At 39.6% G+C, this 25749-nt stretch overlaps 1 protein-coding gene and 1 long non-coding RNA gene across 2 annotated transcripts in view; both read left to right on the forward strand.

Moving 5' to 3' along the window:
- The first annotated feature begins 2055 nt into the window (after positions 1-2055).
- LOC123034622 lies at positions 2056-5693 on the forward strand. Its single transcript, XR_006416810.1, has 3 exons — positions 2056-2247; positions 4509-4571; positions 5456-5693. It is a non-coding gene; the product is annotated as an uncharacterized LOC123034622 (long non-coding RNA).
- Positions 5694-11451: 5758 nt separating this feature from the next.
- The window catches only part of IHO1 (interactor of HORMAD1 1), a 44210-nt gene continuing 29912 nt past the window's right edge, over positions 11452-25749 (forward strand). Inside the window, exons 1-4 of the mRNA XM_044451711.1 lie at positions 11452-11507; positions 19684-19905; positions 21697-21814; positions 22817-22974. Of these exons, the coding sequence (XP_044307646.1) occupies positions 11452-11507; positions 19684-19905; positions 21697-21814; positions 22817-22974 (554 nt within the window). The remainder of the gene's footprint in view (positions 11508-19683; positions 19906-21696; positions 21815-22816; positions 22975-25749) is intronic.

Genomic DNA, 25749 nt, shown 5'->3' on the forward strand with positions numbered 1-25749 from the left:
AATGTTCTTCTTTAATGAAAATTTGCCTTTTTGCATACAAGCTCTCTAAAAATATAAAATCTAATTTTCTGAACTCCAAAAATCCAGCTGGCAATCAGCACACATGCACCTCTGAAACAGGATATGTTCTGTGGGATAGCAGAAACTAACTGATGCCAAGTTTATCAAAATTGTACAGTGCCAAAGCAAATAATTATTACTTAACAATGATAGAAATGTCTTAAATGAAATCCAGTGAAACTTTTGGCAATGAAACACAGAATTTTGAGAAAGAAAAGTAAAATTACATGTTTTTTTTCTCATGGTCTGTGCAATGGAAGTAAAATAGCTGAATATCATCAGTATGAAGGCATTTTAATAGATCTTTCTTTGTTCTTATGGCCAAAAGGAAGAATTCCACAAAGGAAGGGCAAAGGAAGGATAAGATTATGCATGTGCAGTGAAAAAGTGGAGCTTTCCAGCACATAGTTATCATCATTCAGAGGTCAAGCTTATTTCTTGTATGTGACTGTTGATTCTTCTAGGCCCTACGATCCTAATGGAGTTTTTCCCACACATACTCAGCTGACTAGTCTTAATAAATTGAGTCTCAATCCAGATAAGATGGAGCTGTTGTTGGTGGGTGAACTGTCTGACTAGTTGAGGGGCCTTCAACCTGTCCTGAATGGGGTCGCACTCTGTAGTAAAGGTCTGTAGCTTGGGGGGTGCTCCTAGAAATTATCATTTGAGCCTCAGGTAGACTCAGTGGCCAGGAGCACCTTCCCTCAACTAAGGTTGATTTACTAACTGTGGCCCTACCTGGATAGACAGAGCCTTGCCTCAGTTATCCACAACTTGACAACCTCTCAATTGGACTATTGCAATGCACTCTCCCTAGGGATGCCTTGAAGATGGTCTGCAAAATTCAGCTGGTTTAAAATAGGGCTGTGTGGGTGCTAACAAGAGTTTGTCCACACACTCTGATTGTGCCAATTTTAGATCATTTTCACTGGCTGCTGGTTGAGGTCCAGGTCTCATTTAAAGAGCTTGTCTTGCTATATAAAGCCCTAACAGCTTCGGAACAGGATACTTGAAGGACCCCCTACTTCCATATGTACCTATCCATCCGCTAAGATCTGGTTTATAGGTCCTTCTCAAAGAGCCATCACCTAAGGAGTTGAGAAGGATGATGAATAGAAGAGGGGCCTTTTTGGTGGTTGTGCCCCACCTCTGGAATAAGCTCTCCAGAGTAGTAAACCAGGCACCCTCATTGCAATCATTTCAGTGCCAAGTGAAGATGGTTATATTTTTCAGACATTTTAGTAACTGAATAGTGTTGGATTGATTTTACTTTTTATCTGTATTTAACTGATAGAGTTAATCTACTATACTTGTTTAAAATAATTTTAATGATCTATGTACTTGTCAAAACTGTACTATTTTTGTATTTTATTTGTTTTCATTGGTTTTAATTATTCACTGGACAGACTGTCCTACATAGAACTATTGATGCAGTTTATAAATTCAATAAATAAATAAATTCTGGGGTTCCATGTTTTCTCAATAGATGTGCCATTTCTGGCATGTACCTAATTTGTATTTGTTACTGGAATGTGCTTGCTGGTTGACAGATTATCATTTTTTCCTCTAGTAGCACTTGTAACAAACCTTCTTAATGTATGATGAAATAAGAGATTTTGCAGATTATACCATTTGTGTAACAAAATAAACATCCTAAAATTTGTGGTAGGTAATTATTAAAATGTTTTCTTGATGCTAGAAAAAATGTTTTTAAGGATAGTATTAAGAATGAATAGTATAGTAACTGTGGTGCAAAAACAGCAATTGTAGCACCAACCCATTGCATTAATTTGTGGGTGCTGCCACATAGAGAGGTTCTAGTATCACAGTTCAAAAGAAGTACAACTATTCCATCTTTTGCTTCCCTAACAGACTTTTTTTTGTAAGAGAAAAGTTGAACAAAGCAGTGGAAAAATATGGAAGGGTTACAAAGTGAAAACATCATCTGGACCCCTTATGAAATTCTGTGAATTATGCAGAACAATGCACAATAAAGGTTTTATCTAAAGGCACCCTGTATCTCTTCTGAGAAGTACATTTGATCCAGTTTCCTTTTATCTTCATCATAACTGTCAGCAGTCATCTGGAGGAGTCCTCAGAATGTTAAACTGACCATTTTTGCAACTGAACCTTAACTTACTTTCTGCTTACATCTATTTATAACGGAAATATAAATCTCCCTGTAAGGTAAGTTCAAAATTGGACATTTAATTTTATTTCATTTTATAGTCTACCTTTACAGCATTTATGTTCACACATAGCATAATCAGCATAAGAAAGCCTCAAAAACACTTTTTATTGTTACATATGAAATTTTCCAAAGAACAAAGAAAAAGTATGCCCTCAGTCCACACAAATTGGTATTACAGTACACTGTCCATGCCATCACATGAAATATATTGCAATATCTAGCAGTTTTAACTACAAGTTCAGCATTTCATATGGAGGGAGTGGGAATCAAACATTGCAAATATATCTATCTATATACACACCTACATATAAACATACAGAGAGAGAGAGAGAGAGAGAGAGAGAGAGAGAGAGAGAGAGAGAGAGATTTCCTCAAGCCTTTTCCACTCTTTAGCAGGATATTGAAACAATGAATAGTTAATAAGTCATTGCATCTGCATAACCAAGGTTGAGAAATCTTCCCTTGGAGAATATGTAGCTCATGGATTATTTACCTAATTGTTATGATGGAAATTTTTTTATTTCTCTGTAATTTCCCCAGTAAGAGAACTTCCTGTGGTGATTATATATTACAAACATTGGTTTTTACTTGCATACTTGCATGTCCTTCTCACAGAATACAAATACAGAACATATTTACACCCCAAGGCTAAAGTAAATAACTACATAAATTATATGAACATAGGAAGAGCCATGCTGGACCAAACCAAGAGTCATCTAGTCCAGCATTTGTTCACACAGTGACCAACCAGCTATCTACAGGATCCCAGAAGTGGAACAGCACCCTTCAACCCAAGTTCCAGAACAATTAGTGTATATAAGAAAACAAGCACACCTTGTTTTATTGTGCTTCACTTTATTGAACTTTGCAGATATTGCATTTTTGTACAGATTGAAGGTTTGTGGCAACCCTTCATCAAGCAAGTCTATCAGCACCATTTTTCTAACAGCATTTGCTCACTTCGAGTCTCTTTGTCGCAATTCTTGTAACATTCAAACTTTTTCATTACTATTATATTTGTTATGGTGATCTGTGATCAGTGTTCTTTGATGTTACCATTGTAATAGTTTTGGGGCACCATGAACTGCACCCATATAAGATGGTGTACTTAATCAATAAATGTGTGTGTGTGTTCTGCTTCACCAACTGGCCATTCTCTCTCTCTCTTCTAGGGCCTCCCTATTCCTTGAGATACAACAATAATTAAATTAAGCTAATTAATAACTCTACAATGGTCTCTAAGTGTTCAAATAAGTGGAGGAGTCACATGTCTCTCACTTCAAATCAAAAGCTAGAAACGATTAAGTTTAGTGAGGAAGACATATCAGCTTAGTAGAGGAAGTAACTGCAGATGTGGTGAAAATAGCAAGAGAACTAGAACTTGAAATGAGCTCTAAAAATATGACTGTATTTCTACAGTCTCGTGATAAAATGAATGAGGAGCTGCTTCTTATGGATGAGCAAAGAAAGTGATTTCTTGAGATGGAATCTATTGGAAAAGATGCTGTGAAGATTGTTGAAATTACAACAAAGGATTTGGAATATTACTGATATAGCTGATATATATCAATATATATATAGCAATACAGCTGATAAAGCAGTGGTAGGGTTTGAGAGGACTGACGCCAATTCTGAAAGAATTGTGGGCAAAATGCTATAAAACAGCATCACATGCTATAGAGATATCCTTTGTGAAAGGAAAACTCAATAAATGCAGCTAACTTCATTGGTGTCTTAGTTTAAGAAATTGTCATAGCCACCCCAGCCTTCAGCAACCATCACCCTGATCAGGCAGTAGCCATCAACATCAAGGCAAGACCCTCCACCAGCAAAAAGATTGTGACATGCTGAAGGCTCAGATGACGGTTAGCATGGATTAGCAAAAAAGTGTTTTTATATATGTACATTTTTAGACATAATGCTATTGAACAGTTAATAGACTATGATATAATGTAAACATTAGGAACTTAATATATAATTCTATCCCATATTTATGCCTACAGAGTGACAGAGCATTACTTTCCAATTCTTCTCACTGATAGAACCCAACACCATGCAACCACTATGTTTATACAAGGGGAAAAATTGGATGGAATACATGCTACACTTGCTTAGGGATTAGACTTATCCCCTGGCTCTCCAAATAGCTTAAAATTTTGCCAGATTGGTGAATTGCTCATGGTGTTAAAATGAATATAGTATGATTTGTTTACCAACGTATCTAACTTTTCTGTGGTTCTGCTTCAAACTTTTTCAGTATAAAAACACTTTTCAGAAGAAATAGTCACCTGTCTCCTGAATGAGGAGCTGCTGTATCCCTGTGAGTGTTCACTACCTACATTACTCCATGTTTTAAGAATTATGACAGCACATGTGAATGTTTTGATGATAGTGTGCATTGCACAACGCAATCACTTTGCACGAACAAAAAATATCTAAAAGTTAGGAAGAACAAACACAATACAAAACAGATAAACAATCTTTGCTTCTCAAAATGTCCTGGAATGGCAATTATCCCCTTGTGTGATGCTCACAAAATCCTTTGGATAGCCTTTCTACACTAAAATTTATATAGGTATTATGCTAGTTTGTCATTGAAGCCCCTAAAGAATCCTGGAAATCGGTGCTGTGGTGAGAATTCTGGGACCCCAGCCCCAAAACTAACTGAGGGGCAGTTCCCAGAATTCCCTAAGCAGTAAAAATGAGTATTAAATAGAAATCTGTATAAATGACTTCTCAGCATTCTCCACTCTATTTGTGGGCAGAGAAATTAAGTAAGAATTTCACCAAATTCCTCTAGAAGGAAGAAAAATTCTCTAGCAGCTGTTCACACACAGACATTGTAACAAAATTTCTTTTTTGTTCTTTGCTTGATTTTTTTTTTTTTTTTTTTTGCACTGCCACTGCAAGTTGCAACTGCAACTATGTTAGCAGCATAGCTCCAATCAACATTTTCCACAGTGCAGGTGTGAAGACAGTAATGTGTCTATTCCAGGGAGCAGTGGAAATAGTGCTGTACCAAACTCTGACCTCCAATTTCCTGAACGCTTTCTTCTTCCATGAAAGAGGCTTCTTTATCTCTGCCTCATTTTCAGAGTTTAATTTCTACTGGTTGTGTTTTTGAACGTATTGAGTCACTGAGAAATAATGCAACAGTGAAGTGCATGTGTTTTATCTGTTATGTATTTCTCCACTGCACTGCAGCCTCCCAGACTGCCTGGATTTCCTGATCTGAAAAAGCCTTGTGGGAAAAATTACCTCATGACATCTTCTTCTGGGCCTTCACTGAAGTACTTCTGGGCTTTCACTGAAATCCAGGGAGACTGCAGGTGCCAGAAGTATGACTGGACAATGAAAAACAGGACCCACACACAAACTCTTCAACCACCTCATAAGGTAAACACAAAACCCCTTAAGCAATGCCATGAGACTTTCTCCAAAATCTTCTTGGAATTTCTTTCTGAAAGCATTTCTAAAACAACCTAAATGAGAATAGTCAAAAAGTAAGGAATTTTGCAGCACAAAATTATTATTAAAGCCAATCTGGAAACATCCTATTAGAGGCTGTGTCTTTTTATCTCAGACCACCTTGACTTTTTGTTCTGTTTTGCTACATTACTTTTTTTGGACAGTTGTTCAGTATTAAAACTGTTTGGCATAATGTTTGCTACATTTATATACATTGATCTATATCAATGAACAATTGATAGTTTTGGTTTTTGCCTCTTTTGTGAAGAGAAACTTGTTGGGACTTGAGTGTTGAAAAGTGTGAGATGTACTTAGAGAAACGGGATTTCCAGATCTCTTCGGGGAGCAAAAAAGCATTCTAGGATCTCTTGGGCAGAGTGCTATGCGTAGATGAAGAGCTCTTGAGTGAATTTCCTCTGAGGATATTTTGTTGTTGCTACTCCTGTTTGAGCAGCTTTTCAGTGTTTTCCTTAAACAATCCAAGCCCTTCATTTTAAAAACAGAATAAGGATATAAATAAAATCAAAGAATGTGATGGCTAATACTTCATAAGTCGTTTGTGAGGTATTATTTACAGGATTATGTACTGCTCTATACCTAAGGGGATTTCTGAGCAGTGAATAAAAATGAGAGAGGCTTCAAAAGCAGAAATTCTCTGTATGTACCCCATTTCTTCCCTCCCTAGGTATTATGTATACTGTATAAATTACCTTGTGGGATATTTTATGAAGTCAAAACAATTAGTAGGGGAAAGCATGAGGAAAATAGTTGATTATTAAATGGACTTGCTGAGATAGGGGAAGGAAATAGGATGAGGAAATTGTGTGTGATAGATTAAAGCGACCCTGGAGGTATGCGAAGAGATCACGAGGGTGGACGTGAAAGCTGGAATTTTTCTGTAAGATGAATGATTACTTTGCTCTGCCAGCCGACTACTGCCTTTCATTTTTCCTGAGGTACTTTGCCTCGCGGAGGGGGGGGGCAGGGGGCGCTTGAAGGGCTGGCGCGGGTCCCCGTCAAAGCCTGCGGGGGCTCGCGCCGCCCATCGCGCGAGGCCAACTGAAAGCACGCGCGGGGCGAGCTCGGAGGGCTCGTTGGGAAGGCGCATGAGGCGCAGCAGTCCGTGCGTCGCCGCCCTCCCGTCCGCCCGCGAGGCCACGCGAGGAAGCTCCGCCCCGCCGGCTGGGCGCGAGGGCAGCTCGGCGTTTCCGCGCAGCCCCGCGAAGAAGGGCGCGCCCTCGTGTCACGCGCCTAGCCAGGGGCGGTGCGAGGCCCCGAAAAACTTTGGGGCTCAGCCTCACAGGGCGAAAGCAGACTTTATGCATATGTTGATTGCGTTCGCTTTAAAGTCTTGGTGCGTATGTGTCTTTAAAGGAACCTGTCTCCTAAGGCCACTCCTTTCTGTAAAAAGGAATGGACAGGGGAGAGGAGGGCATTTGATCTCAGGGGAAAAAATCCCTCAGATGGAAAGAATCCAAGGTGGAGGAAATAGGAGGAAAAGCATCTATGAACAAAATGGCAACTGTTGTGGGTGGAGGGGCTGAAGCAACAGAGGTCATCTGGACCGTGTCCTGTTCTTTCAGCAAGTTCCCAGTATGGTGGTGGAGCAGATGGATTCCCATAGTTTATTTATTTATTTATTAAAACATTTTTATGCTGCCCCATTCGCTGAAGCCTCGGGGCGGCTTACAATTTTGGGGGAAATGTACAAATCAATAGGTATAACTTATACAGGTATAATCAGGCAATCATTGACACTAACTAGGCCAGAGAAAAACCCTATTTTCTCGAAATCAGCATGTGTGCATCCTTGAAATGTTGCTGACACTGACCAGACACCATTCCAGAGAAAGCCACTTGGCACTGGACAGAAAACAGCAGTGCAAACAAACGGCAATTCACACCAACCCACCTCCTCTTCTATACAATAGCACCCCATTCTCCCCACTTCTTCAGAGCTTCTACTTTGGTATGCAAATGGGAAAGATCATGCCAACCTTTTGCGCTGTAACCTATTGACACCTAACACAGTGTTGACTGTGTTATGTGTAACCATCAATGGGCCATCTGAGGACTGCTCAGGTGGGCCATCTGGAACAATTCATTGGCAGCCAGTTATTCTCAAGAATAAATATTTTAAACGAAATCCTTCCCCTATTGTGTATTTTGGGCATACACACACCAGGACACAGACCATTTGATCAACACTTTCAGCAAGTGTCCAGTATGGTTGTGAAGCTGATGAATTCCCATAGTTTTGGGACTTCAGACCCAGTCAGGTACACTGTTAACACCTCTGCCTGTAAACTTAACATGTAATGTCTATTCTCCATGCATCATGGAGTTCACTGAGTGACTTTGGGCTAGTCACACTCTCAGCCTAGCCTACTTCACAGGGCTGTTGTGAGGAGAAAATGGAGTTGAGGACTATGCAGACTGCCTTGGGTGCCCCACAAGAAACAAAAAGGTGTGGTATAATGCAATATAATAATGTCCTTATCCTTTAATGGGAAAGTACTCACACATACTCTTGTACAGAGAAAAAGACTACAGCTTAGGTCACAGTAAATCTGTACCACAAAACGCTTTGTTATTTTATTTATTATATTTATATCCCACCTTTCTCCTGTTGTGAAACTCAAGGTGGTTACATGTGGTTCCTAGACTCAAACCAGCCCCATATCTGCTTAGCTTCAACATGGTAAATGCCTTATAGGGCTTCAGACCATACCTTGGGCAACACAGACCATCCTTTTGCTATAACACACCAAAATGTGTACTTCTCTGAAAGAGCTGTCTTTTTTCAGGAGTGTCACAAGGTTGGTTGTCAGGGGGCCCTATGCTTTTAACAGTCTCTCAAGCAGAAATTTAACGTGTGAGGCATTTCACATATGTTGGGATGGAGAAGCTCTACTTACACATTTTGTAGTATGTATCAAGTTTTATGAGTCCTGCTAAACAAACAAAAGGTGGCAACTGGAAAGGAGAACATTTCCCTCAATCTGAAAGACAGACTACTTAACTGTAACTGTTCACACTGTGGGAAGATAGATTCTTTAGCACAAGGTCCCAGGGCAGAAAGCCCATCTAACAAACAAACAAACACACACACACCAGCCATGTAAAGAGGGCTAGGGAGAGACATGTTAGTTTGCTAAATGTTACCTGGGATAAACTTTGTAAGAAAAATATTTATTTAAAATATTTATACCTCGCCTTATATGCAAAGCGCCTCAGAACAGCTTACAGAAATCAAAACAAACAATCCATAATCAAAAGCAACAATTAACAATAATTAAGAATATACATAAAACACAATAACATATCACCAGTGAAAACAAAATCAAAACCGAATCAAGATCAAAAACAAAATGTGACTGTAGATAGTTAAAACCAGATTAAAATTCCTAATTCTTAAAATGGTGGGCAAATAAAAGGGTTTTCACCTGGCGCCGATAAGAGTATAAAGTCAGCAGCAGATGCATCTCTCTAGGGAATGCATTCCATAGTCTGTGTGCCACCACAGAAAAGGCCCTCCCCTGGTTAGAGACCATCTTTACTTCTTTCAGGGAGGGTTCCCGGAGCAGAGCCTTAAAGGGCTCATATGGAAGGAGAAGATATTGGGTCCCAGAAGAGAGTCTTAAAGGCTGTTATTGGATAGTGTGTGTGTATAACCCTCTGTACTCCTGCCTTACTGCAACATATGCCTTTCTGTCATAAAAATCATATGAGGAAGCCCTATTTTCCAATAGGAAAAGTTCACATAGCCCTTTAATAACATTACCAAAGGAGTGAAAGATACCAGTGTATCTCCATGTTCAAGCCTTCCTCATCCAGGTATGCTAAAGATGTGGCAGACTGCAACTCACATCCTTTACACATACTGTGCTCAGAATGATGAGAGTTATAGTGCAACAGCGAGAGCACCAAGTTGGAGAAGGTTGCATTGTATCATACAGAGCCATTTTACTAACCATTTGCTTTTTAATTTTATCTTTTAGCTCCGTAAAGGCTGTGTACCACTTCTGTGCTTGCAATGGTGAACTACATATCACCTCCATTCAATGAAAAGGTAAGAATAGGACTGTGCATCAAAACTTACTCTGCATCAAAACTAACTTTGTAGAGGATTGTCTGTCTTGTTTAAAAGAAACAAAATTATTGAGTAGCTTTTGGCTGGTTTGTTCTTTAAGCCTTCTGGGACAGTCAAACTGGGAAGGATGAGCAAAAGACAAAGAGCTAAACTACATTCTGTATTACGAGAATGTAATACATTACATTACATATAATGTAATTATAAGTTGTAAGCCGCCCCGAGGCTTCGGCAAGGGGCGGCATAGAAATGTAATAATAATAATAATAATAATAATAATAATAATAATAATAATAATGTATTACATTACATATGCTCATAAATATGTAGCATGTACCTGAGCCTAACTTTAAAAAAATGCTTAACATTTGGGACCATGATCTGATGCTAATGGACTTTTTTCTTTCTTAGTTTCTGTGTTGGGGAGGAGATGAATTTAGGATGGGGGAGAAATCACCTTGGTAGGAAGTTTTATTTTTCTTTACCCATGCATGGTTTTCCCATGGACCTGCATACTTACACAGACATTAAAAAGTAGGATCAGCTGTACATTATGCATTTGACATGGCCTATGAAATTGGGCAATTGGAGATGTATTAATAGCCTACTCCTCAACTTCTGCTGTATGGCAGAAAGTTAATTTTGGTTGGGAGCAACTTGGTATCTTCAGACAAGCCACTGGATGGTTCCAAATAGATGTTTTATAGCACCACAGTCCATGGACTTTATGAGAGATCCAGACAGCACTGACACAGTGAAGGTGCTTCTGGATGGAGGGCTGCTACAGCTACAAATGAGAAATGTGCATGTATTCATGTGGTTTTCTATGGTAAAGAAAAGATTGGTGAGAGGACTGCAAGTGGAGGATGTCAGTATCTGGACCTCTGTATAATACCATGAATGAGGAAGAACAATGGCATGACTGAGAGCCAGTGTGGCGTAGTGGTCAAGAGCATGGGACTCAGGCGATCTGGGTTCTAGTCCCCGCTCAGCCATGGAGCCAACTGGGTGACTTTGGGCCAGTCACAGACTCTCAGCCCAACCTCTACCTCACAGGGTTGTTGCTGTGGGGATAAGATAGAGGAGGAGATGTAAGCTGCCTTGAGCCCTTTGCAGGAAAAAGGCAGGATATAAATCGAAAAAGAAAGAAAGAAAGAAAGAAAGAAAGAAAGAAAGAAAGAAAGAAAGAAAGAAGGAAAGAAGGAAAGAAGGAAAGAAAATGATTGTAACCCACCCTGAGAACCATTCTGGCTAAGGGGACAAGATAGAAATCCAGTAAATAACATTTTAAAATAAATGATAAAAACTGCATCTGGAAGCCTGCCAAGGCTTGTTTTAACAGATCCAGGTCAGAGCAACATTTGAGGGTTATATATTCCATTTCTCTGCAATAGCAGTCCAAACACCCATCCCTCAGTACTGCATAAATTTGCACCGGGTACAAAACATAGTTTTGGAATTTTGTCCACTTTGAAACCACTGTGATTACCCTTCAACCCTCAGAAGGCAGCTACAGCCCATTTTTTATGGCAGTTGGGAGAAATGTCTGTTGAAATTAATGTCCATATTAACAAACACATGAGAAAATATATCACACTACAAACATTTCTCTTTATCTTTTAACAGACAAGCCTGAGAAATGAATATGAATTTATCAAGCATCAAAGATATGTTTAGCACTCCCACAAAAATGGGGTAAGTTTCTAATTGATGCTATTTATGTATCATTGCTGTATTATAACTTATCATCATCAGTGTAATATAATTCAGATCTTGATGTCTGATTCTGATTTGGAGGCCAACTATATAGTTTGTTCAATTTGCAACTCACAAGTGATTATCATGATGATAGTTAAGGGAATTAACACATGCAAAGGGCAATGCATCTGCAGTACATTCTGTTATCCAAACCATGGTTTGACTGTGGTTTCTCAAAAGAGACTTTGAGAAAATACACACATACAGATTGGCTCAAATATGAGCAAGTAACTGCTCACTTGAGTGGTTCACCCATGTGAGCAATGAAATGGCAGAAAAAAATAAGAATGTCAGAACAGGTCTGTCTAATCCAGCATCCTGTTTCTTACAAAAACCAGCTAGATATCTTAGGAAGGTTACAAGCAGGGCATGGATGCAGCCCCTATCTCTTGTCTCCTGCCCCTGGTATTTAAAGTTTGCTGCTATTATATTTGGAGGTTCCATGTAGGTGTTTGCCATAGAGGGATAATGTGGAGGGATAGTGGAGGGATAGCGCATATCTGTGGCATGTTGGGAATGAGGCTCAGGGATGCTCTTGCTGTGCCTTTTATGAACATAGTTCTCTAGGAGCCCACTGCTCAGAGCAACTATTTGTGCATGTCAGAGCCATTTCATAATGTGCAAATTAGCTTTCAGTTATCAGGATGGCGTACTGTCCTTGCTTTTAGTGTAAGAAGTAGATGCTGACCCATTGAATTTAGATTTTTAAAATGTTCATTAGCCTATTTGAGAATTTACAAACAAAGGATGCATGTTTGCATTTACAAACATGATAATGGAGGTCATAGCCCAAGACCTTGTGTGAAAAAGGAGCCACTACTAGAAGCATGACTGCATTTATTGGGTTGATAGGACTAGCAGTTATAGTGATGTGTAAATACATTCCCTGAATTCAAAGTGGCATATAATTTGCAATTATATGCAAATCTTCCCAAAAATGTCTGACCTTATATCAGGTTACAAGAACACAGATCTGATAGTATATTTCAATTTTACCAGAAGGGGAATATTGGAATGCACATAAGATACAGTTTGACTGCCAGATCAAATTATTGGAGGCTTTTTAAGCATTTTATCTCTGATTTCCCTTGTGCTGGTTACACTTTATAGCTTATTACATGAAAAGCCCTCTCTAGTATTGAGGAAGACACAGCTGAAATGAATCACGATACTCAGAATATTATTTACTTATTATGCAACTGTGTAGCATACTTTACTGCACTTACACACTGGAGTATGAGTTTTTTATTAGAAGTTAGAGAAGGGTAGCTTCTGTATTCAGGCCGTAACAAAATAATGTTTTTTCCTGTTTTCAACATCCATAGAAAGCATGGACACAATACAGTGGTACCTTCGCTCACGAACTTAATCCATTCCAGGACTCTAGTCATGACCCAAATTAGTTGTGAGCCAAGTCAAATTTTCCCATAAGGGTCAATGTAAATAAAGTTAATCTGTTCTGCAACTATTTTTTTCACTCACAAAAATTTGAAGCAAAATGACAAAGAACAACAAAGATCGCAGCCATCTCCCCCCGCCCCCCAGCAATTGTGTGAGGGAGTAGGGGAAGATGGGTGCGATCGCAGGCGCGCAAGGGTGGAGGCAGGTGCGGGTGTGTGGAGGGAGGTGGGTGCAGGTGTGTTGTGGGGAGGCGGGTACACTGGGAGGGAGGCAGGCGCGGGCATGCTCAGGCAGGGAACACAGTGGCAATCGCGGCCATCTCCCCCACCAGCATGAATGCGGCTATCCCCACCACCACCACCACAGCACGACCGCGATTGCACCCATGCAGGGAAGGTGGGCATGCTTGTGATCGTCACCCGATGCAGAGTTCATTACCTGCAGCAAAATTTTTATGAAATTTCTGTTCACTACCTGTTTGGTCGTAAACTTAGGTGTTCATGAGCCGAGGTACCACTGTAATTTATAAATAGGAGGGAAAGTGTTAGAAGGAGAACCAAAGTAGTTTTACAAATAGTAATTGTTAATTGTTTAATAGTTAGCTATTGATTGTTAAGTGATGCATTTTTAAATTATTATTCTTGTTGTTATATACTTTGCTGGGTTGCTGTTTATTTTCTTACTTAGTTGCCTGTGTTTATGTTTTTTTTTTATTTATTTCTTGTTCTTGTTGGTTGATTCAGGTGCTGAACTGTGGAAATATATTGAAATGTATTATCATTGCTTTACTATTTTGCCATTATATTGTATTATTTAAAATGTTGTAAAACTTTATGAGAGCTAGTTTGGCTTTGAAGATGGAATATAAAAACTTGTTAAAACAAACAAACAAACAAACAAACTCTAATGCAGCTAAATGAAGATTTTTGCTCATTGAGCATATGCCATCTAAATTGTTGAAACTATCATGCAAATCTTCAATGCAGCCACTAAATCCTTTGCCACTATGACTTGCTGTGATGGTGGATGAGGAAAAACATTAAGACAAGAAGTTAATAACAGTGCTGATTAAGAAAATATACTTACCCCAGGCAAGTGAAGTAATAGAAGTTCGTATAGTAGAAGGTGAGAACAAGGTTAACATGGATAATAGTATGATTAATTTTTTTCTGGCATGATTTATCCTTTCAATAAAGACATGCTGTTTAATTGTGTTATCATCTGGGAGTTTTTCATTTTTTTTGTTTTGTTTTGTTTTCTTTTGTTTGTACAAGACTCAGGAGTTAAACTTACTAGATTTATATCTGCATCTGTTGTGTCAGTAATGTTGTCTCCCAGTTGATGAATAGTACAGTAAGATAGGAAAACTCACAGGAGGCCAACAAAGAAGATGATGTCACAGTGAGGGAGCTCATCATTTCTGAAGATATAATTTAGGACAGAATTCCCTAACTTGTTGTACTCCATGTGTATTGGATTATAAGGCCCATCACCTATAGCTCTCTGCAACTGGTAGTTGAACACATCTGAATGATGCCAGATTGTAGAAGGTAGATCAAGATTAGATTCACTAAGAATGTCAAGTGCGCTTTTCTATTCCAGCCATGCAGGTTTTTTAAGGAAAATCTGCTAACACTGAGGGTCTTTAGTGTACTAATAAAAGGCCTAGATAATGGGTGCATACTGTATTGACTTCATGCCAGCTCACTTGTTTTTGGTATGTTGGTGTGCTGATGACCACTTTTTTAGTAGGCTGTAGCAGGTGGCTTGGCACTTCTGGATTGTTTCAATAAACTGCAGTCATTCATTGTATATATTCCATTTCAGGACTGAGTAAAAGTCATTGCCTGTGATAGATGATGGAAAAATTGAAACTTCTAGCAGAGATCATAGAATCACTGAATCATAGAATAGCAGAGTTGGAAGAGGCTGTTGCAGGACACCAGTTTACACCTGCCCACTGAAATGATGGTCCAGTTTCTTTTTGAATGGCCTTAGTGTGGGTGAGCCCATGACCTCTCTGACAGTTAGGAAACCTTTCCTGGTATCTAGCCTCAATCTGGATTGTCGCAACTTGAGTTGATTATTCTGTATACACTCTGGTACAAACAAGAAAAGATCTTGATGTTCCTCTTAGTGATAGCCTTTGAGGTACTTATAGAGGGGTATCATGTCTTCCCTCAGTCTTCTCTTCCCCAGTTCTCCCCTGAGCCCTTTCCAGTTCTGCATCCTTTTAAAATTTTGGTGCCCAGAACTGGATGCAGGATTCTAGATGAGGTCTGATGCTAGTGTCCAAGCTGCAAATAGCGCTAGGGTGGAGCTGGGAATGGGAAAGTCCCCCACTGAGGCAGCTTACTTTCTTCACCTTCCTCCATACCTAGACTTCAAAGTTAAAGCCTGTCTTAGCTTTTCTATTGTCCCTGGATCAAAATCTCAATGAAAGAGAATGGCTGAACCTGCCATGTTCCTTTAAAAATGATCTATGGATCTGTGGTGCTCTGTTCTCAGGATAACACATAGTTTGTAGGCATGTTGTAAAACTTAAATAACGTTAGAACATAAGAATATCCTTGATGGATCAGACTAAAGAAGCATCTAGTTCAATTTTAGGCTGGCTATCATAAATAGCAAGTGTCATAATTGGTGATAACTTACCATGTTTTCCCCTACAGATGATCACAAACCCTGTCTAGTTCTCACATTTTCTGTCATTCTATTTCATTTAAATAATGTTTTTAAAAAACATTCTGGGGACTGAAATGGCTAGGAAATGTTACAGAGATGTACTTGCACTCAGGAGGGGTAAGAGGGAAAACCTGCCTCAAAACCTTAGTGAGAAAAAGCCAACTTTGGTCCATAGGGACCATACAGAGCAGAAGGGTATTTAACTCATGGGGGCTGCTGGGATGCATGGTGGGAATGGGAGAAAAGAGAGAGGAGCACAGAAACCATGTTGCCATGGGAACAATGTAACCATCTGACCAGTAGATCTAGCCAGGAATCTGCACAAGGTGGAAACAGCACAATGTTGCTTGCTGTGCCATAAGACTCTGCCCTGTATAACGTTTATAGACTGTCTTTTATTGGAAGGATTTCTAGAGGATTGTCCTTTATCTGAAGATATCCTCCGCTTGAAGGCTGCCCTGTCCAGTTCTACTTTAAAAATAAATAAACTTTAAAAATGAGAACTGTTGACCATCGGAAGCTAGCACTTGAACAGGCAACTGAATAGGCACTTGGTGACAGACTTCCACATTATGGTGAAAGGTCATGAAAGCTTCTTCCTGCTCACATTCCTCAGCAAATGGTATTATTTCTCTAGTAATGGAGGGTTTCAAGACAGCAAGGGATTAGATGCTCTTCTCTGCCTCACTGCAACATTTCCATACTCCTGCTACTGTGCTGGGCATTATCAGGCCCTACAGAGGCCTATCTAAAACTACTGTTCATGTTAGTTAGAAGATCCAGAAGTAGAGACCTGCTGGTTCAACCAAACACCTATCTAGTTCAGTATTATTTTTCACTGGGGACAACCATGTTTTTTCTCAGAATCTCACCAAGCAGGACATGAGAACAGTAACCCTCTATGAATCTTTGAATCCTATTTTTATTTCTTAGCAACTGGTGTTCAGAGGAACATTCCTTGTGAACTTGCTGATAGAAACTATAACCAGTGGTTACCTTACACTCCTTGAATTTGTCTAATCTCCTTTTAAAGCCATGTAGATTAATGACAGTTACTGTATCTTGGGGCAAGAACTTTCCCAATTTAGCTTTGTACTCCTAGAAAACTGAACTTACAAAACTAAGGTGGTCTCTTATGAAAGTTTTATTATTATAGTTCCAGTGCTGACAACATGGATGAGGGTGGAAGAGGAATTATTCATTTGTATATGTGAAATGAATTCAAATTAAGAATTGCTCTGCCCCTTTGACTAACAGTTGGCAAGAATTAAAGAACAAAGAAATCTGGGAAGCAAGTGACAGGGCGAACATCTAAGAGGACACTTGGTCTTACTTTGTTTTGAAAACTTATTAATGTAAATTAATTTAAATGTGGCCATGTGTTTGAAGGCTGAGTATCATCCTCATTCATTAGGTAGTAGACTTCCTAACCAGTGCATTTCTTAGCAATTAATATGGTTTGAAGCATTCAATGGGAGACTTCCCCATCAGGGAAATGGAATGGGCAGACAGTTCAGGATGTGATTTTGCCTACAGGTGCCAGCAGTTTAGGCTTCATTCCTATGGAGTGGGCACAGTATGGCCAATGCAGCTATATAATTTTATTTGAAGGTGGTTGGTTTTGTTTTGTTTTTTTGTATAAAGCTAAGGTCTCTTCCAATTTGTGTGAAGCCAGATACATTCACTAGTTATTAATGTAGGGCAGATGAAAGTGCATAGCTATAGATGATATCTAATCCCTTTTCAGATATATCTGCAAAGCATAGCAGTTTGTTTGCATCTGGCACACAGCTGATTTCAAGCTTGGATATTATTATATTTCAAACAACATTTGCATATTTATTGCATTTCTACAGTCTTATGCTTTCTGCAGTGTCAGTACTTCTGTTCCAAGAGGGCTGGCATCTTATAAATAGCAAAAATAAAAAGAAAAAGTACTATTTTTTGGATTAGGACTGATGACATCAAATAAGCATGTCAGTATTTAGCTTACAACAGAAAAGCATTATCAGAAAAAAAAAAAATGAGCTGGCACATAACAGAGATCAAAATTCAGAATGTTCCCTAATCCAGGGGATAGTTAAGGATTCAGATATAAGGGAAATAACATACTTCCGAAACCTGAAGCATGACATGTGTGACATTGTCAAACACAAGCTTTCATGGCTTTAAGAACCCAGGCATTCTGCCATTTTCCTTAAAGAATTTCTGAAGAATTTGAAAAAGATGCAGAGAAAACAGTTCTACATCAGCCTAGGCTCTGCTAGTTAATTGGGTCAAGACATAACTATATAGTTTAGTTCATTCCTGCCCCTGTGAAGATAAATAGTACTGCTGGTATTAGCTCAAACTGAAATTGTAAAATGTGAATAATAATAATGTGATGAGGCTGTGGGCTATATGCAGGGATGAGTGGGGTTTAAAAAAATCTCTCAACAAGAAAGCTCAGATTCTGTAACCTGTTGTGAGAAATGAAATGTTACTGTTCTAAGTGTTAAGGTGAAAACCAAAGAAAGGGTGAAATGCAGGGCTAGGACAGGATCACTGAAGTCTCTTAAGGCCAAAGGCCTGAGAATAGAATCATGTAAATAGTTGTACTAAGAGTAATAGTGTTTCTTACATCAAAGTCCTGAAAATTGCCAGAGAAGGTAAGAGTGGGAGACAGTGGTAAAACTGTCACCTTCAGTGGAAGAGAGTAGGAAATTGATTGCCTTTTACAGCTGGCCGTAATAAGCCTGGAGGAAGGCCTGTGCTTCCTCTCTCATCCTCCCACAAGATTTAGGAAACAAGGTGGCATCAAGTGAGAGGCTCCAAGGCCAAGCTGTCCTGTTGCACTTTTAGAAGGAACTGCGCACGCTTAATAGACGCATGAATAGTAACTGACGTACCTCTCATAGGTAATGGGCTCATTAGCATGAACATGGGATGTATGTGCGGGAGGGGGAGCATATCAAGGGGTCGTATGATGTAGGCGGATGGAGAAGATTGTACCTTCTGAGTAGCCCAGCCAATGGGGGAAAAGAGGAAGGGTCTGTGAGCCGGGAAAAGGGAATAAAAAGCAATGTTTCATGTGTAAACAGCGCACTACCTGTGTGGTGGGTGCCCACTCTTGCAAGAACGAATTAAACTGTACCGCTTGGTACTTTGCCTCCGTATCGTCACTACTGGGATTTACTCCTGACACTGTATGCAAATCAAATTATATTTTTATAATTTATTCTGCCTCTGCTACTCAAAGGAAATCCCCTGGCCACTGTAAATCTTGTTGAAATATCCTGCTTCGTCTAATATATTATAAATTATGACCCCCCTTTTTTTACAAATATAGTAGCTTTATTTAAAAAAAATGAAATTAAGATTATCAGGATGCTGGATTCAGTGACCATTCCCCAATTCTGCTGTTATTTTTACTTATGGAATAGTAACGGAAGATGAGTGACAACTAGTTGCAACTTCTCTAAATACAGATGCTCATTTTCCTCATATCATTTTCAACCGACAGCTTCCATTTGTTGGAAAAGAACAATCAAGCATGTTGCTGGTTTTATATGGTCATATGTGTGTGTGTCTCCTGAGAATAATGTAATAGGTTTTATTTTTTTATGTTATTTAGAAGTAAATCCTATATCTTTAAACAATCAGATCTTTAGTGAACCTCAAAATTGCTAAGCATTTAATACTGTTCTATTGTGGCAGTGATTTCCAAAGTTGGAAACTGCCCCTTGGGGACAATGGAAAGATCCAGATGGACAGTGATTGGTTGTTTCACACTTGCGGTATTTGTATAGACCTAATACAAAAAAGAGGCTTGAGGACACTATGGTTGTCACTCAAGAGGAAAGGGAAGAACAGCCCAAAAAAGTTTGGGGACCACTATATTATGGGGTTTGAGCAATTTCAAGAATCATGAAAAGGTAAGACTTTTGGTTTGTCTCATATGTGTGTGTGTGTGTGTGTGTATTTGTAATTATGATTTTATTAATTGCATTTGCTTAAGATGTCTCCCATTTCTGCTTTCCTGTTTCAGGCCTAATAAACCATCCAGCTGGACCAGTGTTCCTAGTGATTGCAATAGTCTGAGTGACTCTCAATTTCTTTTTGGTTCCCAGTTTTGTCCAGAGAACTCACAGTCAGCATCAGCCCCACTTGAATTTAGTATTCAGCAAAGACAAGGCAAAAGCTCACAGCAAAATTCTCAGGATGTGAGTTGGATGAGTAAAGCCTCTTTGCTGGAGTTATACAACCTTTGGTGAAGCATTAAAAATTAAAAGTAGGACTTATTATTTGATTTTCTCCTTTCAAGAGTTAAATGTGACATTTTTGCCTCACAACAACCCTATGAAACAAGATAGGGTAAGAAATAGTGACTTACCCAAGCGTGCACGGTGAATTTCATGGTTGAGCATGGATTTGAGCCCAAGTTTATTCAGCCACCATAACACATCATGCCTACTCTCAATAGAAGACTATAAGCTCGTTTTGAACCCATACCTCTGTCTTGTTTGTTTGTAAAGCATGTAGAACTTTTGGCATTATGGCATACAATAAACAATGTAAAGAGATTAAAAATATTGTTAAGAAAGTTAGAGTTTTTGATAAAATAAACACAAGGCTGTAGTGTGCGGTTGAACAGACAATAGTTCATCCCTCTTCAGTCCAACTTCCCTTTTAAACTGTTGATCAGGGGGATTTCAGTTCTTCGTCGTGGTCTCTGTGCATCACACATATGGGTGCTGCACCTGTGCAGTGCCACATTTGGGAAGATTCCTCTAACTAAGCCTAGAACTTTGGGTGGGAGCCCTGCCCCCCTTCCCATTAAATAAATATGCAGGCTTCCACCATTTACTCAGCCCAGTTCACTTTCAGCCATCATTTACAGTTCCTCAGATTCTCTAGCTCTTGTGATTACCTCATTTTTTCCTCACAGCTTTACTTCATATTTCTTGTTCTTACTGCTTCTTGTTGATCTTCTCATGCCGTTTTCCTTTCCTCAGTCACTTGTCTCCATTTTTAACCCCCCATTCCCCACCTTCTATTTCTCACGTTAAAAAAAAACCACCCTTCTGTTATGTCTCCCCTCGATATTCTTATAACCTGACTTCTTTTTTTCTCCTGATGACAGTAAAACCAGTGTTTCATAAGTGTGTGCACTGCGGATTTAAAATGCCATCAACTGATGGCCACTCCTTATGCCTCTTCTGCTTGAAGGAGGAACATCATGTGGACAAGTGTTCACACTGCCAGGCCTTCACTAAGCAGGCTCCCCAAAAATAGGCTGGTTGCTTTAAAATGGAGATGTAGGAGCATGTTCTCATCACCATGAAGGATGTTACCTGTGACTAAGGTGAAGGCCCCTCAACTTCAAAAGGGGACAGAAAAAAGTACCCATTGGCCAGTGCTCCAGGCAAGCCAAAGCTAACTTCATCTGCTTCAAAATGATTGGCTGCCTCAGATATGTCTAAGAAGCACAAGGGAAAAAAATCTTTTACACCTTCGGCTATAAAGGGGCTAAGAAGGCTCACGAGTTTAAACATATAAAGAGGGCAGAACACTACCGTCCTATGCATTCCAAGTGTCACAACTCACCAATCCATCCAACTGCTCTGATCACCTCATCCACCTTGGCCACACTACCACCCTTAGCCTCTCCATCCTGTCCCCCAACTACTCCAGCTCGATCGGACTGCAGCAGGGTCCAACCTGAACAGGTGGTACCAAAATCCTTCTCCAAAGGGGAAATTATGACACACCAATTCAGTCTCCCACTGTGCTGACCTCCCCCATTAGATTGGTGCACACTCACCATTAAACGAGTGTTGAACTAATACCTCAGATACCTTGTCCATTCAGTCCTACCTGATCCAACCTGTTATCAATGTCTCTCCACCTGTCCTTTCTCCCTAAAGTTTTTTCCTCATTCCACGCAAATCAAGAAATAGTGCTTCTGGTATTTTACCCATTACCATCTACAGACATTGAAAGGGCCCTGCATACACTTGATGTTCATTGCACACTAGCCTTCTATCGATCCCAAACCTAGTCGGTTCACAAGACAAAATGCCTGTTCATCATATGTGGACCACTCCAAAAGTGACCCAGCTGGTCCCCAGTGCCTTGGACACTGGATCATAGAGGCCATTAAATTAGCGTACCAGCTAGTGAACTTGGACTTGCCTGACAACCCTAGAACTCATTTCACCAGGGCAATATCAACATCAACAGGCCTCCACACAGGACTGCTGTTCAATGCGCTGCGCAGAGCAGCTACATGGTCAACACCATCCATGTTCATCCACTACTGTCTGGCTCTAATGTTAGAACCAGACAGAACTGCTCCCTTGGTTGGGTTGGGTTGTCATCTATACTTCTGTAACAAAACCTTCCACCTCCTTTAATGGTATGCTTGCTAGTCACCCATATGTGTGATGCACAGAAACCACAATGAAGAAAGTCAAGTTGCATACTTCTTCAAGTGTTCATCTGTGCATTCACACAACCTACCTGCCAGCCCCACATTGGTGCTGGTGGATATTTCTCTCGTGTACCTACTATTTACATAGTGATAGGACAGTTAGGGACCCAGACAAAGTGCAAGTGACAGTCTCCAGTTGGACTGAGTAAATGGCGGGAGCCCGCCTATTTATATAACAGGGAAGAGGGGCAGGGCTCCTGCAAAAATTCTAGGCTTAGCTAAAGAAATGTTCCCAAATGTGACACTGCACAGGCACAGCACCCATTTGAGTGAATGCAGATAACCACTCAAAGAATGAAAGTTACAGGTATGCAACCTGACTTTTTAAAAATTATGCAACATAGCTAGGCGTATGCTCTGTTGGAATTGTAGTTTTGATTTTTTATAAGCAAGTGTACCTGCTATTAGTGAAGTTAGCTGGAATTTTTCAATATAAAGCTTGAACTCTCCCGCTAACCTGTGGTCCTTGCATCATTCTTATTTAATTGTATATATTTTAACTTGTGTGTTAACTTGTGACTGAATAATCAGTTCTTTTTTAAAAAATAGTATACATTAAAAGAGGGAGCACTTACTAATAAAAACGTAGTTGCCATTGTTTGGGTGCACTTTTATTTGTCTTTTTGTCTTTGTCTTTGTCTTTAATGCATGTTGAACACTAACATATTTTGTCCTTCTCTGAAAACAGAATGAGTCCAGTATTTTTGCTAAATACCAATCTAAGCCACAACTCTTTGGAGGAGATGGAAAGGAAAAGGGCTCACTTAATTTTCCTGCTGGGAGATTCAAAGGTGTCTTGGAGCAATTTGAAGAGAATAAGAAAAAGATCAAAGAAAAATATGATAAGTATGCAAACACCCTTCTGTGAACTGTTAAAATAGTTTTCTTTCTACTGGTGAAAATAACAGGACTGTACAATTGTATGTATTCTACAAGAAATTTTAATTTTTCCCTTATTAATAATTTCAATGTGAATAAGGAACTGAGTAGTGGAGTGATCTTACTCCCACACTGACAGGACTTTCTCAGCAACCTTCCTGAGGTCTTTCTCAGCAACCTTCCTCTACCAGCTGTGGTTGGTGCCTCAGTTATGTCTTTTTCTTCAAGGTGCTGTGCCTTGTTCCTTATCCCCTCTCAGAAAAATCCACACTGCCTCTGTCTTCCCAACTGTACCCACTGATCATATTGCAGCTAATGAAACTTATATAATTTTGTTCCTGCTAATCATTCAGTGGAGCTGGTGCTCAGATCATATCAGTGAACATCCAGTGAACAAATCAACAGTTTATCTCCAAAGTTCTGCACTTTCACTTGCTCACTGTTGGCTTCTGATTGTAATTTTAGAACCTTTTCTTCTATGGTATCTGAATATAACTACATTAATGCCATACTGCCATATTTTTATTAAATAACAGAGGGAGCTGTTCAGTCCAACTCCACTTTAAAGGGCCTTCTGCCAAGTGCTTTATACCAACTTTGGTTTATGTTCTGCTTTGCCACCAACTGTTTAAAGATTAAAAAACCATAATACAGGAGAGCAGTAACCAAACAAATTTTAGCACCTGGTCACATTCTCTCTCACTACTGTGAGATGTACCGAATTTTATTTAACTTATAGTAATTATACCCAATACATATCACTTAGTATATCTGCATTTTATGCAAGCCCATGTCTTCTTTTGTCCTTTTTTGTGATTCATTTCCTCTTTTTCTGTAATGTGTAAATAGCTAACCTAATTATACTGAATACAGACATTTTCAGCTTCATAAATTCTGTTTGTGAACAGAAAGAAACCTCTGTGAGACCACACCTCTTTCTGACATGCTGCATGGAACAGTGTTGTAATAACTGAATAATGGCCCTTTGGCAGGGTATACTAAATATGATGGGTTTGGGGCTGATTTTTGCATTTCTCAGTTGCTCTTGTTGAGGAGTAGTCTAAAACTTGTGAACAGTCTAAAACCTGTGCTATACAGGTTCTTTTATACATAAAATCTATGCAGATGAAAGAATGAGTGACTCCTTTGAAAAAGAATCCTATGTGGAAGAGCCTGAAATATCAGAAAGTGAAATGGAAGCTGCTCTGAAAGCAATTGGAAGGAATAAAGCATCTGGAGTAGATAGGGTACCAACAGAACTATTCTAAACAGCAGAGACTGAATGTGTCCAAATCCTACCGAGAATATGCCAGCAAATATAGAAAACAAAACATGGCTCACAGACTGGAAACATTCAATATGCATTCCAATCTCCAAGAAAGAGATGCAAAAGAGTGTAGCAATTGTAGGGTCATTGCACCAATTACCTACACAAGCAAAGTAATGCTCAAAGTATGGCAGCAAAGAATGCTACACTATATGGAGCAAGAAATGCCTAATGTTCAAGTTGGATTCCAAAAAGGAAGAGGCACTCAAGGTCTTAATGCAAATATATATATATATATATATATATATATATATATATATATATATAGCGATTTATAGCCTGCCTTTTTCCTACAAAGGGCTCAAGGCAGCTTACATCATCTCTCCCCCTCCATCTTATCCCCACAACAACAACCCTGTGAGGTAGGTTGGGCTGAGAGTCTGTGACTGGCCCAAAGTCACCCAGTTGGCAAACAAAATCTACACTTGCTACTGGAGCACACCAAAGAATTTCAGAAGATTTGTCTGTGTTTTATATACTACAGCAAAGCCTTTGACTGTTGATCATGAGAAGCTATAGGTCCTGGAAGAAATGAGGAGGGGGGGGGCTCAGCATTTTATTGTCCTGATGTGTAACCAGTATCCTGGACAAGAAGCTACTGTGAGGACAGGCACAGAAGATTTCCTGTAGGCAAAGGCATCAGACAACTCTGTATTTGATCTCCCTATCTGGTTAATCTGTACACAGAGCATATTATAAGGAAAGCTGGATTACGATCAGAGGAAGGAGTGAAAACATCATTTTCAGATATGCAGATTATACTATACTACTGGCAGAAAGCAATGGTTTGAAAATGATTCCTAAAAAAAGTGAAAGAAGAAAACAAAATACAGAAGAAGCAGAGAACTTTCTTTGTTGTGGCCTCTGTACATCACACATATGGGTTCTGCGCCTGCGCAGTGCCCTTGGCCAGAAGATTGATAGCTAACGGTTTGGCGGGAAAACTCCGCTCCCCCTCTCCAGCAGTATATATGGAGCAGAGCATCCACCATTTTCCAGACTTTGCAACCACCGTTCGTTGTGCCTCATGCCACTTCGCTCTCACTTAGATCGTTCCTCATACTCTCTTGTTTCAAACTCTTTCTCTTTTTTCCAAGTTAGTATTCCCACCTTACCTTAACCTTACTGTTCCAGTTACTCTCTTCATTTTTTCTCGTTCCTCGCGTTTCTCGTTCCTATAAACACACACACACACACACACACACACACACACACAAATATTAACTATTCCCGCTATACTATCCTCTTTTTCTTCCTTTTTCAGCGATGGCTCAACAAGCAGCGTTCCACAAGTGTGGAGAGTGTGGCTCTAAAATGCCCACTGCGGACCCACACGACCTGTGCCTCCTCTGTTTAGGGGAGGGCCACAGGACGGACAAGTGCGGCCATTGTCTGGCCTTCTCTAAACAGGCCAG

This window comes from Varanus komodoensis, unplaced genomic scaffold (assembly GCF_004798865.1).
Source record: "Varanus komodoensis strain SLA01 unplaced genomic scaffold, ASM479886v1 scaffold6_4, whole genome shotgun sequence".
Taxonomy (NCBI): Eukaryota; Metazoa; Chordata; class Lepidosauria; order Squamata; family Varanidae; genus Varanus; species Varanus komodoensis.